Source organism: Dermacentor andersoni, chromosome 6, assembly GCF_023375885.2.
Source record: "Dermacentor andersoni chromosome 6, qqDerAnde1_hic_scaffold, whole genome shotgun sequence".
NCBI classification, from domain to species: domain Eukaryota; kingdom Metazoa; phylum Arthropoda; class Arachnida; order Ixodida; family Ixodidae; genus Dermacentor; species Dermacentor andersoni.
The window spans coordinates 77,643,904-77,660,568 of NC_092819.1; the positions used below are offsets into that span (position 1 = coordinate 77,643,904).

General features: G+C 46.3%; 1 protein-coding gene across 1 annotated transcript; it reads right to left on the reverse strand.

Moving 5' to 3' along the window:
* Nucleotides 1-364: 364 nt before the first annotated feature.
* On the reverse strand, nt 365-15,700 carry LOC126522977 (serpin B3-like). Its single transcript, XM_050171820.2, has 6 exons — nt 15,521-15,700; nt 10,234-10,340; nt 6,272-6,536; nt 5,088-5,279; nt 3,588-3,806; nt 365-550 (listed from the first exon to the last, which is right to left on the reverse strand). The coding sequence occupies exons 1-6, from the start codon at nt 15,698-15,700 to the stop codon at nt 365-367; spliced, it is 1,149 nt and encodes a 382-aa protein (XP_050027777.1).
* Between the last annotated feature and the right edge of the window lie 965 nt (nt 15,701-16,665).

A 16,665-nucleotide genomic window follows, 5' to 3' on the forward strand; every position in this document is an offset into this window, starting at 1 on the left:
TGCAGCCTGGTGCTCCCTGCGGTCCAGGTACGCACGCAGTGACAATAAAGTTCAAATTGGCGCCCGCTGTAGTTACATAGTAGCCTAGGTTGCATTCCAAGGTGCGATAATAGAGTGGACTGAATTCATCCTTCCGAGCTCCCAAGCGCAGTTGCATTGAGGGCAGCCCACCCATGGAATGAGCTGAAGATGGGCGCTCTCGCTTTCCAAGGAGGGGGCCAATCAACGCCGTGAAATTTGCGGCAATATAAAGGTAGTTTACGTGTCGACAAAAAATCACGAATCAGACAAAGCACTGAACAGTGCGCGTGGCTACACCGCGAGCAGCGGAGCATTGGAACGAAGCAGCCGTCGCGCAGCCAAGTCACCGGACGCTCTGAATACAGGCGAGCAGCAGGAGAATGTCCATCTTGCGGACGCACAGCACAAACGGCTTGTTCACCAGGAACTGAATTTCCGAGGCTGCGGGGCGGGCCATCGCGAGTGGGCTACCGCCGCCTGCCTGGAACTGGCCGGGCACGATGGAGATCGCCGACTCAGAATCGTTGGCCTGTGGAAGCGAATGACGTTCTGTGATTAACGAAGCCCAAAGCATAACACGAACCACGAGGGACACCGTAGTGGCAACTTCGAATCGTGTTCGGCGGACTGAGGTTTGTTAGCCTGCTTCTAGAGCTCGGAAAAGAGGCGTCTTGGCTTTCCGCGTGCACACACGTAAACCATTTTTGCACCCATCACGGTACTGCTTCGTCCCAAGGCTAAAGCACGTGAACATTGAGCGCAAGGTTAACCAAGTGGGAGCGGCATAATAAATGTTATTTCTTGACAGCTTTTCGCGGCACATGAACATTACGATACGAAAACTGCACGGAATAAATTTTTATAGCTATCACTGTCAAACTCTAGAGTCAGATATAAGGCTATGAGGCCTGAACTAGCACACGGTTTTTATCTATTCTCATCGCAGGTGTAGTTGTGCTCGCTGTGGTGTACAGTTAAACGTTTTACAGCATTAATGGTGAGGCTGTTAGTCATGGGACAAAACAGCCAGGTTAAAGGAGCAAGAATTCTTAGAGCGTAGTAGTCGGGCCTGGGCAAGCGAGTATATAAACGAAACATTTTGCCTAGCAATATGAGAAGGGAACACCATGCGGAACCTGTTCATTGCTTTTGCTCTACATTCGGTTGTTTAAAAGCGGTCCCGCACATCCGGCTCACGACGTTGCGAGTCTCGTTTATTAGTTCATTGCTTCGCACACCCGCTGTTTGGGCTGAGGAGGAAACAAGATGAGGAGACATTCGCCCTCCTTTCATTGTTGAACTCTCCGTCAGCCGACGATTCGACGACAGAGATGGGGATGCCTGCGTTCCCACGTTCAATATTCCCCGCCACGCCGTCACGTGCAATCATGCTCTTTACTGGTTGACAAGAGCGTCTGCCACTTTTTGCGAGACGCCGTACACTGCTCTCGCGTTGAAAACCAAAACTGCTTTGGGTAAAACGAAGCAGGCAAGAACGCGATGCGCGCGTGCTAGCGGTAGAAAACATAACACACGTGACTGAAGTGGTAGTTCTGCTCATCATTGCAGGCGGTAGAAATGCCTGAAGTCTAAAAATGAAAAGAGGAGGGAAAAACGGAAAGACAAACAAACAAACAAACAAACAAACAAACAAACAAACAAACAAACAAACAAACAAACAAACGCCTGAGGAGCCAAGCTACACTGTCAGAGCTAGTCGAAATCTTGTTTTTAGTTCGTAGAAACTTGCCTTAGCTCTAATGCCGTTAACTTCCTCATCTTCTTTAGCGTGTATTTTACTGTAATGATAGTTTTGTTACGTGCACCGCTACTCACTTTATCAGACACTCATGTTCTTAACTTTTCTATATATATATATATATATATATATATATATATATATATATATATATATTGACACGTGTACTTCTTTATCTTTATCGGGGGACTACTCAAAGAACGGCGACAACGGCGTAGAGAGTCGGCGATGGTCGAAAATCTGATGAGCGGGTCAAGCGCGTCGGCTTTTATAGATCAGTCGTCGAATGTTCCAGAGTAACCGCTGGGACCCGCGTGTCTTCCACAAAGTTCTACACTATTCGCGTCGCGCATACATGCAATCAGATTACACAAGTTGCGGTGAAAGACAGCGGATGGAACCATCGATAACATTCCAGAAACTTCTTTTACATGCAGGCGCGTCCTGCGCTGTGCGATAACATTTGTTAGGCGGTGATAAGTGGTCGCCCGATAAAGATGTACACGTGTCAATATATGTTTGGTGTTCTCCGGGAATGGTTTTCGAGTTCATTTACTTTTATTTTCTTTCTTGCAGTGCCCCTGCGAATGTTGTGTATATGTGGTAACCCTCCCCCCACTGCGATGCCGATGAGGTGCTGTGGTGAATAAATAAATAAATAAATAAATAAATAAATAAATAAATGAGCTTATTGCAGCTCGAATTTTCTCATTTTCTCCTGCACCACCATTTACGATATAACTCCCCTGGCAAACTTGACGATTAAACGTGGAAGTCCGTAAGATGTCCGATTGCGCATGCCATTGTGATGAAATCAAGTAGCATTGAAGTAGTATGTTGCAGCACCGATACAGTGAAGGTCCGTGCTTTCATGAGGAAGGCTAATCGTATACTTTGAGAACAAAAAAAAAAAAAAAATCACCGCCCAATCACTCCGTACGGATCGTTAACGAGCGAAACTGAAACGTGCGGCTACGGTGTTTATCACTGAGTTAGTCCCGACGGTTCATTAAACTACGGCTCGGTAGGCTGTCGAATCCTCGGTATGGAGCTGCTGCTTGCGCTCGGCTGCACGAGCCCGTTCTTGTGCCCGCGCTGCAGCGTCGGCACGGCGTAGACGAGTTCGTTCCCGGTTCTATTCACGGCGTTGCTGATCGAAAGCTGCCTGCACCTCAGGAGCACGTATGAAGTGTGGCCCACCCATTTCGGAGCCAGAGAGGAACTGCTGCGCGCACGCTGGCTGCGACGGAGAGCAACAACGTCACTACTGGTGCAGCTAATCCAACACCTAGATAGCACAAGGCCTTTTCACTCCGATCCATGACGTCATGGTACCTGGGGATGCTCTCGAGTAGGACACAGTGATATTGATGTCACCGTTTTCATCAGGCCAGCCTTGTCAATAGAAATTTCGGGCCAAGTAGCATGACGTCGGGGATCCGAGTAAACAGTCCTTGGTGTTGGCTAATCGCGCGCCTCCCTTTCTCTCTCTTCTTTTTCCGCGCGTGCGCATGGGGTTGCGCTGGATGAGTTTTCGGCGCAGAGGCGACCGACAGACGGACGGAACGACGGACGAATCAGCTAGCCATATACACATTAGCTATAATGCAACACGCCATTTTAGCGATTGGCTACGGCGGACGTTCACGCAAAGGTCTAGAATATCCAATGAGCCCACCTATTGCCTACTACTTTATACAGACGACATTCCTTTCCCACCTCGCCACGCCAACCTGCCCGGCTTGCCGTTGAAGCTGTTGGCAAATGGGCGCCGGCGGCGAACCGAAACGGCGCCGAAACAGTATACCTGGATGTCGAGCCGTGCCCTGTGCAGGACCCAGGAGACGCGCGCCGGCGAGGAGGAGGTTATGCGCTGGAAGGCGGCCTCGTCCTCGAACGCCTGTTGCACGCCCATCTCGAGCAGCACGGGCTTCAAGTCCGAGGCCGTCTCGGCGTTGATCGCCGGCAGCTCGAGACGCACCGCGCGCCGACCGCTGCGCACGGCCGTGAACACGCGCTCGAGTACCTGCGACGGGAGGCGAGAAGGGGTTGCGTTGGTGCGTGCTGTATACGATGCCAGCGCCACGTACAAAACACAAACCACGTCCCGGCGCCCTCGTGATATATGTACGTCGTGAAGTCGACGGCAAAAGCTAGTTTTCCATATGACTAATACATGTGGCAATGCATTGCAAATATAACTAGTTTGTAAGGATACGTTCGTGGGACGACACCTCTGAGTGTCGGAGATGTCGTATAATGGAGAGCCGCAGATTAGAGCCAACCGCGCAGTGTTCAGCATCTTGTACCGGATGTCAGCATAGCGGGCTTTAACTCAATTTGCTCAGATATAAGCTTCCTTACCCTAAGGTGCACTTTTATTATTAATATTTTTTTGAGGCGCCATGCGCAACTGCGCTAACGTTATCAAGCAACGCTTCCTACTCAAAGACCGAGTTTTGTATATTTTGGTGAAATCTAGGAGGCGCATTATGTCTTCGCTTTAACGTTTGCCAACCGAATGATGAGTTCAGCAAAAATTTTTCATCGTGTTGGTTAGTACTTGCGTTCGTGAAGACAGAATCCTTACCCACCAAGGGCGGCAGACAGGCACGAGCGCGCGTCGATGCCGACATGCGCGCTACGCAAACGCGTGCACCTATATTACTATCGTCTGTATATTTTTGTTCAGAAGTAATAGTTGTTTCTCTCTCTGAATCCTTCTGCACACTTCACGCAGAATTAAAGATTTGATGTTTTAATTCCCCGTGAAATGTGCAGAAGGATTCCTCTTTTTTTTTTTTTTTTTTTGCTTCGGAGCACTCGCAGCCGCGGGTTCAGTGAATTGGGAATTCTGCTGCTGAGTTTGTGGTCACGGTTTCGATTCAGGACCGCGGCGGCCGCATCCCGACGGCGGCGGAATACAATAAAAAAAAAAAAAAAACTGCTGGAGTGTTCTTCTGGACGCACGTTAAAAAAAAGGGGGGGGGGGGGGGGTCGTGGTAGACATTAAGCAACAACCTTCCGTTATGGCGTTTCTCAAAAGCTCGCGATTTCATTAGGGACGTTAAACCCCGGTGATACGTGTATAACTTCGCTTTGCCACGAGGTAAACTCTTGAGCGAAACTCGGTGTCAAAGAGTTCAATTCTGCGCTGCCACATGCGGTCGCTTAACCAAAGCTAACTTAACCTAACCTAGCCTAATCTAGCCTAAACTAACTTAGCCCCACCAGGGTTATACTGACAAAGCAGGCGGTCACGAGCCCCCGTGTGCCCCTGTGCGCACCGCGAGGGCTCTGAGCGCACCTCGGCGGTGAGGCTGTCACAGAGGTCCTCGAGGCTTTTCGAGCCGGTGGGCAGTAGCACGGTGGCCGAGAAGGCCTCGCACGAGAAGGGCACGTCCACGGCCTGCAGCGACAGTTCCTCCAGCCAAGCGTAGCCGTACACGGCGCGCGTTTCCAGCGTCAGTGCCGCGTGCACCTCGCCGAACGGGCTCAGCTGCACGCATGTGCGGATAAAAATAAAAATAAAATAAAACCAAAGCGAATGGAGCACCGAATATAGTCGAACACCTTGGATTAAACTGGATTAGGTACGAGTTGTGAAGCGCACGTGACGATGTATCGCGTGACGTATCATGAGCGTAACAAATTAGTTAAAGAATTCATAATGATTTCGCATTGACATCACGTAAGAATACTAAAGTGACTGTGAATTTTAGGACGTACGTTATAGTCATTGAAATTATAATGTCAGCGCTATTACACAGAGTAAGGCGCGAAGGTCTATAAGCATCAACATCTTGGCTTCATTGCTTTTGAAGTCAAACGCACTGCGCTGTCTCTGAAGCCCTAATGCATCACGCGCCGTCAATCGCAGGAAAGCACGACAACGGCGACAGCACAGATTTTCCCTCTTGAATCCGTATAATGGTCATCGCAGTAAAAAGTTTGAAGCAGTGGAAGAACCACAATATGTTGGATGTAACTGTATACTTGAACTGCTACCTATATATTATCGCTGTATCTTGGTAAATGACCCGCCATGCACTGAAAACACGAGGTCGTGGGATTAAACGCCGGCCGCGCCGGCCGCATTCTTATGGGGGCGAAATGCAAAAACACCCGCGTTCCGCGCATCGGGTGCACGGTAAAGAACCCCAGGCGGTCAAAATGAATCCGGAGTCGTGCCTCCTAAGATCCTGGTTTTGGCACGTAAAACCCAATCATTTAATTTTTAATCTTCGTAACTGCATGTATCCTGATGCGTAGCGTTCGCTGTTCATTAAGAACCTTCTTTCTTTAATTTGAGTCGTGTCTGCAAAGGTGTATTGTTTGCTTCTCGGCACCGGGGCACCCACAGCGGTGGAGCATGCAAGGGTGAAAGTAGCGATACCCTCAAGTGACGCACGTGTACGCTGATTGCCTTCGTGATGAAAACAACGGCGAGCCCGCGTCACACTTGCGGCGTGGGGCACAAGAACGACAAACCTTGGCAGTGACAGGCTGCTGCCACGAGGCAGCTCGTACGGCCGCGGCGCTGAGCAGCACGATTCCCGTGTCGGCGGCCAGAGTACACTCGGCGCCCAGCAGGTCTCCGGCGATGCCCGAGCTGTTCCTCGCCCACTCGTTGACCCTGCGGCGCTCGCCGTCGGCATCGTCGGCGAAGTCCACTTCCTCGACGGTCGTACCGTACACGCGACTGCCGATCTTGCAGTAGGAGTCGTTCAGCGACAGCGCCGAACCCACCAGCACCCTGCGCCGGCATTTGGCGGACAAACGATTATTCATTTACTGAATTCTGGGGTGTTACGTGCCTAAACCACGCTCTGATTATCATATCATGAAAAGCCAACAAACACTGACACCAAGGACCACATAGAGGAAATTACTTGTGCTTAATAAATGAAATAAAGAAACGATAAACTGACGGAAAGTAAAGTGGATGAAAAAACGTTGGATGATCTACCGAAGTCACGCTGCATAATCGATCATGTTGCAGGCAGTGCGTCTGACACGGAGGCGTTTACGCGTGTTGCGAGAGAGCATTAAGCGGAGCTCCCTCGAGAGGAACGGTGCAAGGGAATTCTTTTGAAACTTGAGCTGTTCTCGCTCCGTGCAGCGGTCTTACACTTTCCAGACACGATTATCAGCGCGTTATATATGCACCACGCTTGTCTAATTACAACGACCAAACCTAGTGAGGGCCGCTTTAAAAACACATTGGCTAGTAGCCGTACCAGCGTCAAAACGACGTCAAGAAGCAACACGTGTCATCGAACGTGTTTATTGAGTAATACTCAGGCCATTGTAATAACCAAGAAGAGAGACGTGCAATTGTGAAAGAAGAAAATGAAGACATGCGTCATTATTTAGAGTTGTTAAACAACCAAATTACAGCGTACAGTCGACCGAAACGACGATGATTTTTCACCCCTACACGCCAGGCGTTTCGGTGGCGTTATACAACGTACGGTGGACCACAAGAGCTTGCGGACAACGGGATCTGAGCAAAATATGCATATCTCCGCAGCCTCACAAGAGGGCCTCGTATTCGACATTTCCAGGATTGACTAGTATATGCGAACACCATTGTGATTTACGGTTTTACTGGCTACTGTTACAGGCTGCTCGGACATTTAAGGTTTTCCTGGATACCGTCGTCCGTAAGCTTTTGCGGTCGACTGTACGCGAGCAACTACTTAATCGATTTTGCATCTCGTCGTGAACAAGACTCCCATCTGGGAGCCGGGGCGTTAACCTTGCTAAATGTTTTATTCTGGCTGGCGTTTGTATCCTTTTTGTTTTCATCATGTCCGGGCTCGACCCTATGGGATTCCATCATACCTTCAGATCTCAGCTAATAGTTCGGGTTTCCTGATTTGGTGAGTGCTTTGCAATGCATGAGAATTTAGACACCGATAGCTGAAGATACAAACTTGAGCATATACCGCATGGATGGACTTAGCAGCGTCACTTACGAAACGGAGGCGTGGGAAGGTGCCACGAAGTTCGGTAGATAAATGCCCAAACATTAAAGGCTGCTCCGTTGTGTTAGAGTGGTGACAAATGACAAGTGTAACTTAGTCATACAGTGAACGAGAAGAAAGGGGGTTAACCGAGGGGTCCGATTTTTATTAGTCGTATCATAAGAAGCCAACAAACACTGACACCAAGGACAGCATAGGGGAAATTACTTGTGCTTAATAAGTGAAATAAAGAAACGATAAATTGATGGAAATTAAATTGGATGAAAAAACAACTTGCCGCAGGTGGGAACCGAACCCAGAACCTTCGAATTTCGCGTGCGATGCTCTACCAATTGTGCTACCGCGGCGCTGTTTACCCATCCACTTTCTTGGGTATTTATGTGTCCTAGTAGAACCCTGGGAGTGTTAGCCAGCGCCTCCACTCACAGACCTTGGCGGCGGACGTGGAACTTCTTTTTTTGCCGCAGGCGTCACGAGAACGTGATCTTTTTGGGTGAAGGCAACTGGTCAACAAACCAACATATGCTACCTGAAGGCATTAATGTAGCCGGATTCGAGACCCTCGTTATGTAATGAACGAGCAGAAAAGGGTTAACTGAGGGGCCCGATTTTTATTAGTCATATCATCAGAAGCCAACAAACACTGACACCAAGGACAACGTAGGGGAAATTACTTGTGCTTAATAAATGAAATAAAGAAACAATACATAGATGGAAATTAAAGTGGATGAAAAAACAATTTGCCGCAGGTGGGAACCGAACCCACAGTCATACAGTGAAATTTACGTAAGCGTGGTTTCCTTCATGCTCTGACAAATCTAGTTTATTACCCTCTCCACAAAACTTTACGCGTCCTCGCGCTTATCTCTACCTGTGTGCACAGTCCATCTCGCCTGATATAGTACAACGCTTTGCGAAACACATTTTGTGCGAAGCTGAGGAATGATGCTATCATCTTACACTAAGTGGTATTACATGAGAAATTAGTCAAAGGGAAATTGAGCTCCAGAGAATTACAAGACGGCTTACTGGTCAATACGTGAGGAAACAAAGGGTGAGATAGAAAAGAGTGACACAGGAACGCAATTCTACCCTTGAGCTGTTTTTTCCCAAGACGTGATTTATTGGTGACTCGCCAAAGTGTTAACCGACGTCGGCGGCATCGTTTTCCGTTTGGCGCACTTACATGTGAAAGGTGGAGTTATGAACATTTCGACATCTGTAGTTGGCGAATGTTTCACGTCGTGTGTTCAGGTCTTGTAATACGGAGCGGTGAGGCGGTGGAAACTTCCTGCCCATAGATGGAATGGGACACAGCGCTGAACTCTGTTGCAGGCTAGAATGAAAGCTTATGAGGAAGTTATCCGCATAGAACGCTGTCCCTGGGCTTTATTCTTTATCAATCCCGTCCGGGCATACATTCACTTTTAGGTGACGTGGCGTAGAGTACGTTACTTCGCTGAAGCGATGGACATTCTCATAGCGCATTCAAGATATAGGCGACGTGCAAATAACACTAATTCTTGTGATCCCTCTGCACTTTCCTCTTGGTAGCAATGGGGCCACTATGAACCATATAAGTAATAAAATCGCTGAAGCATCAGAGCCAATTTGCTATAAGGCTTTCCTGTTTAACGCTTGTGTGAAATGGCATTTTATGTCGTAACGCCTATACGAAGTTGGGGCATGAGAAAAATAAAACTTGAAGGAAAAACTTATACGTAGTCGCAGTGGCTTAGTAACATACCAGTGCACTAGCCTTTATCAGCAGTACAGAGTTGTTCCAAAGGTAGCTGCCGTGACTCGCGTTTGTCATCGACCCGCAATCTAAATTCAATCTGTCTGTCTGTTGTTCCCACAATTGGCGCGAATGCAGATCGCAGGAATATAGTGCACGTGCTTGTAACACCACAAATGCGACCGTCATCTGAATCCTCTAACCTGAATTCATTGCCGACATGCCTTATAGTGACTGCTTGCCCAGTCCCGTTAAGAAAGCAGACGACATTTGCCATTCGCGAGCGTAGCGGGAAAGACTTCTGTCTTTAGCCACGATGTCTATATCTTAGCACAGACACAGGGAAGCGCCTGTTCCACGTGTCTGCTTTTGCCGTCGAGAAAGGTGCGTGCTGCTTTGATTCTTGGCGGCATGAACGGATGAGTAGCCTAGCAACGCGCAGTATGAAGTTACATCTCTTTCATAGCGGGCGCTGCTACGTATGCGTCTGCAGCCTCCAATGGACGACTTTACTTATGCGCAGCGTCGGTTATTTTGTCTTCGAGAGGGCATATTTCTTTGCGCTCTTAAGGTGCCTCACGTTTAGGGCCCCATACTCTTGGCGCGCGGCCATGCTATCGATGAATGTGCGTTTCGTGAACGCACGAGCGCTTGCTTGCTTCGGAAGAGAACTCCTTACTGCAAAGTGGCTGCCGAGATTATCGAGACTGGAGGCGACTCCCCACCTGTTGGCCATGCGGAAGAACAGTTTGTCCTGCGCCGCCGTGGGACCGCCACCTGTGGGGAACAGGATGGTGCGGCGCATGGCGGCGTGTATCAGCGGCAGACGCACCTGCACGAAGCGGGTTCCGCCATGGGGGGCGAGCTTTCTGAGCGCTTATGCGAGTGAGAATGTAGGGACAAATTATTTCTTGCCATCGGCGTTGTAGTAGTCAATACTTGGGCAAGCCGAATCTTGTTTTGGGCTACTTATAGTCGTTCTTGCCGAAGGAGAATGACCATCGCAGAACAGGAGCAACAGGACGCGCGTAGGACGAATGACGTACGTACTGTTACTCCGTGTCCTTGTTCTCGTCATTAGGCGCTGTGCTCGTTGTCCTTCGACAAAGCGTCAACATTGTTCGAAAGAAAAAGAAACCGGCAGATACCACGTCCTGTGGGAATCGATGTTATGCGAAGCAGTGTGCGGGAAGCTTACCAAGTTAATGAAACGACCATGAGAGCACCAAGACTTAGGCGGCCGTTTCATGACCTACGCGACACAAATATCATGATATTCATGTCATAACCGATCATTTATGGTCGTCATACGCTCTTGTCATACTATGCCAATTTTGGTACATTCCAAGTTAACGAAATGACCATGAGAGCACCGAGGCGAGATAGATGGATACTGTCAAAGTGGCAAATGTTCGCCAAGACAAGCTTCGCATTTAAAAAAAAAAAAAGAAGGGCTGTCCTGTCACACCGAAGCAACAGCTTTCTGGAAACATGTTATCGTGTCCCGCCAGCAAGCACTTACGACGGGCGCACCTATGTTAAATTGCGACGCATGTCTCCGAAGTGTTCAATAATGAGCTGCTTCTCTGCTTCCTCGCCCCAGTGATACATACATATATATATATATATACCCGACGGATCGATGGACGGCATTCTTGTAGGGCGCAAGAGCATGCCGTCTACGGATATATGGGGCCGGTAGACGCACATTGTTTTTTGGACAATATTCCGGCGCCATCTCAAAAGCTGACGCTGGGCGAAAAGGCCAATAAGAGGTCGTAAAGATTAAGAAGTGTGGGTTACGATGGGCTACTTAATTAAAGTACGGCTGAAGTATGCAAAGTGCCGCGTTCGTGCTGAGATGTGGCGGATTTGTAGCACTTTGAATGTAATACGAGGCGCAATGGATGACATATATGGTCAAGCCAGTGTGCACTTGTTGCGATATCAGACGCTAGGTTCACAAATGGTTGCAACGATTGTTCACCTTGAAACAAATACACATCTGTTGTTACATTCGAATCAGCTATTGTTTTCGGGGTTGCGCGTTCGTAAACGTGTCCGTGAGTATAGTTTTTGAAATACTGCAGGTCTTTCCATAACAGTTAATGCCGCGCACGGAGCCGAGCTGACCACGAAAGTCTGAAAGGAGGTTTTTGAAAGCGGATCACATTTTGTTAATAACTCTTAGTTCCAAGTATTGCTGCTCATAGACATCTCTCGCATCTTGAACATAATCTTGCTTGTGATATGTTCGAATTGTAGCTCAGGTACGTACGAGCACCGTACTACGCTGAAATGGAACTTCACTGCAGTGCTCGACAGCACTACGTAGGCTTGCTTGTAGAACATGCAGCTTCTTTACTGCTGCAGTTAATACATCGTAGCGGTAAAAAGAAATTTATTCGGTGAAAGGCGGGCATCTAAATACCGTTGACCCCTATTTGCTCAGGCACTGCACTAAGCACGTGGAGATGAAGCTCAATAGTATCTTTGTACATGACTCAACCCTAACGCTTCTCACGATACAAGTGCGTAAAAGTTCATGAACAGTGTAGCGTAAACTGAACACACAAGGCGACAGAAAGATAGAGACGTGGCGCTACTAGTAATTGAGGGTTTTCTTGCACGTGATCGAGATATATGTCATCGCACAACAAAAAGAAAGCTATTTGGGCTCTAGCGGAGCAACCCGGCGATCCATGTGTAATAGGCCACTGTCGAAAAGAAACATGATTTTATTTTCTGACAAAATTACAGACGGTTAACTGACGCAATTATCACTTCTTTTGTTAATCTTAAAGGCTTCTACGATTTCTCTAATCAGATGATCAGCCTTCTTGGACAGCAATCATGTTTTAATCAACAAAGGCTGAATTCCTGTGTGGACCGTTCACGTCACACCGTACATGATGTCATTAAACCAGCCCATCAGTCTTTCCTTTTGCGTTAAAGTGGACTTCTGACCACCTTGAAATAATGCTGTAAAGATCAAGCTCTTTTGCGCCACACGGCCCAGACACAAATATTTATTTATTTATTTATTTATTTATTTATTTATTTATTTATTTATTTATTCGTACTGCAGCACAATAAGCAGTGTAGCAGGAGTGGGTTAACAAAGGGGAATTATGCACAGCAAAATACCATACAACGATGAGGGTGATGTGCTAAAAGCATACATCTTGGATGGCAGATACAAAACTTCGAGATGGGCATGAGCGAATAGACCCAGGTAAGGAATTTCAGTCTACTATAGAACGGGGGAAAGAGCTGAACTTAAACATATTAGCGCAAGCAAAGTGGGGCATCAAGTTTAAGTTGTGATGTCCTCTCGTCGATGACTCTGGTGTGAGATAAGTATAGTTGTTTTTTAAAGTTTAATGGAAGAGTTGGCGATGGGGGGGGGGGGGGGGGGCTGTGCAAGAAATATAATGATGCTATGCGGTGATCTGAATAGAGCGAAATCAAATTCAAGGAACGAAGTACAGAAGAGGGTGAAAATTCATGATCAAAACAATGACATACAAATCTTACAGCCGTTTTCTGATTTGCTTCTAGCCTGTTAATCTAACATTGCTTCTGAGGGTTCCAAACAAGAGATGCGTAGTCAACAACAGGACGGATTAGCGATTCATATAGTAGTAGCTTAGTATCTTTTGGAGAGTTGGATAGTGTACGACGTGGGTAACCTAATATTTTAGTGCTTTGTTACAAATCTAATCAATGTGATTAGACCCTGACATGTTATGCGTAAAAATGCCACAGAGGTACTTATACTCAGATACCCTAACCAAATCGCGGTTATTGAAGTAAGGAAAAAGAGAAGCCTACGATTTTTTACAGAAGGACATAAGGACGGTTTTATGAAAGTTAACGTTCATTTGCCAGGTGTCGCACCAGGTGTAATACCTAGTAAATGACTGCTGGAGGCGGTAATGATCATTAGAACAGTTAATAACTGCATATCAAACACAAACGTCGGCATAAAAACCAATGTTAGGAGAGACTTTAAAAGGCAAATCATTCATGCAGTAAAAAAATGCAGCGGCCCACGAACGGAGCCTTGGGGCACTCCAGATGTCACATAAATAGCAGTAGAGTCGATCGAGCTGTAAGAGACAAATTGGGAATGAAGTGAAAGAAAGCTTGAGATCCACTTAACTAGTTGATGATCATTAAGTACAAGGTTGAGCTTAGCAAGAAATTTTGAATGTAATACTGTGTCAAATGCTTCAGAGAAGTCTATAATATAGCGTCAACCTGGCTGCCAACATCAATGTTAAGGAAAATGTCATGCGTAAACTCAACTAACTGCATTGTCGTACTGAAACCACGCCTAAACCCATGTTGTATGTTAGATATCATACTGTGGTGATTGGAGGAAAAGCTCTATGTGTTTATGAATGACATGTTCTAAGATTTTGCATGACTGTAATGTTATTGAAATCGGTCTGTAGTTCGACAAAGGCTGCTTATTACTGGATTCATAAAGAGGAAACACTTTAGGTAACTTACATGAGGAAGGAACAGTGGCTGGCGATAAAGGTTTGTTGAAGATGACCGTCACATATCTTGAAGACCACAAGCAATAGAGAACCAAGAATGCATTGTGTATCCCGTCCTGACGGGTCCATATTTTGGTATCCAAGCTTAATACGAGGTTAAGAATTCTTTTATTGTTTATGTCAGTGTCACTGCTTGCTCCAAAACGAACTATATTGTTGAGAGAAGGAATGAAGTCGTTGTCGGGTGTAAATACTGACTGAAAATACTTATTGAAAGCATCCGACATTACTTACGGATCACTGATGATGTCGTTAATAATTTTAAACGGAGTGGGTAAAGCATCGCGAGGTAAACTAGAAGACCAAAATTTAAGAGTGTTTAGTACTTTACAGATCAGGCAGTTGAACGCGAAAGAAAGAAATCCTTGGCCGTTTGCAATTTTAAATTAAGTAAATTTTTTGCCTTGTGAAACCTGTTCAGGGCTATGGGATAGTTGATCCGTTTAGAACGCCTAAACCCACGGACACGACCAGATAATAATAATAATAATAATAATAATAATAATAATAATAATAATAATAATAATAATAATAATAATAATAATAATAATAATAATAATAATAATATCCTTTATTTCATAAAAATAGTACAAATACAAAAACCGGTCAGTCCAAGCCATGAAGGTTTGTCGGGCTGCACCCGGCAGATGTCGCGAGTCATCCGGAGAAAATTAGCATTACTATTCTTAGTTTTAACAGGCACAAATCGTTGGATACGTGACTCGACAAGATCCTCAAAGTAATTAACAAGGCAGTTCACGTCGTGTCTGTCTGACAGAGAGCAAATGCATCGAGATGATCAGATAAGAGATCAGTAATGGAAAGGTCGTCCGCACGAGTGGACACATGAGTGAAAGCATATGCAGCACAGTGCTCAGCAACTAGTACAGAATAACTCAGAGCTAAAGCTTGGACGTTGCGTTTTCTTCCACGCCTTAGGGCGGTGGAACGGCCCCGCAACATGGTGTATACGCTGTGCATTTTAATGTCGCTACTGTGGTAGAAGTGTCGGCGTTATCTCAGGCTGATAGATGTCGCCTACTATAAACCCTTTTGGACATGTTATCGCTGTACCAACAGTGAAATTTTCCGCCTGACGATGCCACTTTTGGGCGGATTATTAGAGTTATGTGGCGTTTTGTTCAATGGGGACCAGGACTCGGTGATTATAATAATTATGAGTGTGTTCGCGTGGTCAAGTTTTGAGGATATGGGGATTGGCATGTAGATTTAAGTACATATTCACAATAACATAAGACCATCGGAACGCCTACGATCATCGATACTGATAACACGGCACCGCTTCTTGGATTTCTTGTTAGCTGCAGGTGTGTTCGAAAACGGCTGTCAACGTTTGTGGTACGCACCCATCTGAACGCACCGGTATATTCCGATTTATCGTGTACGCTGTGACAGACAGCTAATCTGGTTTAGTGCGTAGTACCTGTAGAGCTTCGGCGAGCTCCTGCTCGGTGTCTTCCTGCGCCCCCGCGGTAAGCAGCGACAGCGTCACCATGGCGGCATACGGCGACACCAGCAGGTTCTCGCCACTGCCGCAGCGGGAGAACAGACCCTTCAGCAGGTTGCAGCCGAGGACTCGCACGGCTCGGTTCACGTCGACCATGATTTTTTACGTTGTTGTTAGTCCCTTTCAAGGCAACAGCACCGTCTCTGCGTCGAGCTCTTCTTCTTCTTCTTCTTCTTATACTTCTTCGATGGACGGGGCGACATTTCATCTTATTGTTATTATTCTTTAGCTTCTCAGTTGCATTTTATTTTTATTTATTTAGTTGATGTATAGGTACTTACAAAGTCTGTGTCATCAGCTAATTGCCAAATGATTCGTTCTAAATGTTCGCCTTTATCTCTTTTGGTATGTTGTTGGGTGTTTGTTTCATTCTATACAGTGTGGCCAATCAGCCTCGTGGATATGAGCCATGTATTGAGGCGACGACGACGACGACGACGACGACGTCAACAACAACTACAACAACAACAACAACATGTGTATGCAGAGATGACGGATCTTGACACTGCCTCATTTTAACGAACCAAACAGAGCCATCGAGTTTTGTTGGTTGGTTGTTCCTTACTGAAATGCAGAACTCACTCTGGGTGATTGACCATGAATCGAGCGGAAGGAAAAAGAAAAAAAAAGAATATATTGAAGAAAAGATAATAAAAGGATATATTTAGTACAGTCATAATCATAATAAAAGAATTCGAGGCTTAGAACTATGGTAGTGTCAAATTACAGATATATATAAACAAGCAATGCTTACAATCTTTTTACTTTTTAACTGATGAGAATGAAAATAAAACTGCTGCGTCCGGTGTGGACAAAGCCGTCATCGGCAGAGGAAGACGTTGCATTCGGCTGATTATTAGGAAAGGCAGTGTTGTATATATATATATATATATATATATATATATATACAACACTGCCTTTCCTTCAAGAGTTTCATGAACCGAATTGGAATACTTCTGGAATTGTAGACTGATTCTCTTGACACTACTGCATCATTAGAGCACATCACACAACCGTATTACCACTTTCTTGCGCGCACTGCCATATTCTTGGTCGAAACC

Bases quoted from the DNA above. Each gene is read 5' to 3' on its own strand.
- LOC126522977 (XM_050171820.2), bottom strand. From the start codon at position 15,700: ATGGTCGACGTGAACCGAGCCGTGCGAGTCCTCGGCTGCAACCTGCTG. The intron at 6,537-10,233 runs GTGGGGAGTCGC...ATGCCGGCGCAG, and splicing joins TTCTTCCGCATGGCCAACAG to GGTGCTGGTGGGTTCGGCGC. The intron at 3,807-5,087 runs GTGCGCTCAGAG...CTCCCGTCGCAG, and splicing joins GTGACAGCCTCACCGCCGAG to GTACTCGAGCGCGTGTTCAC.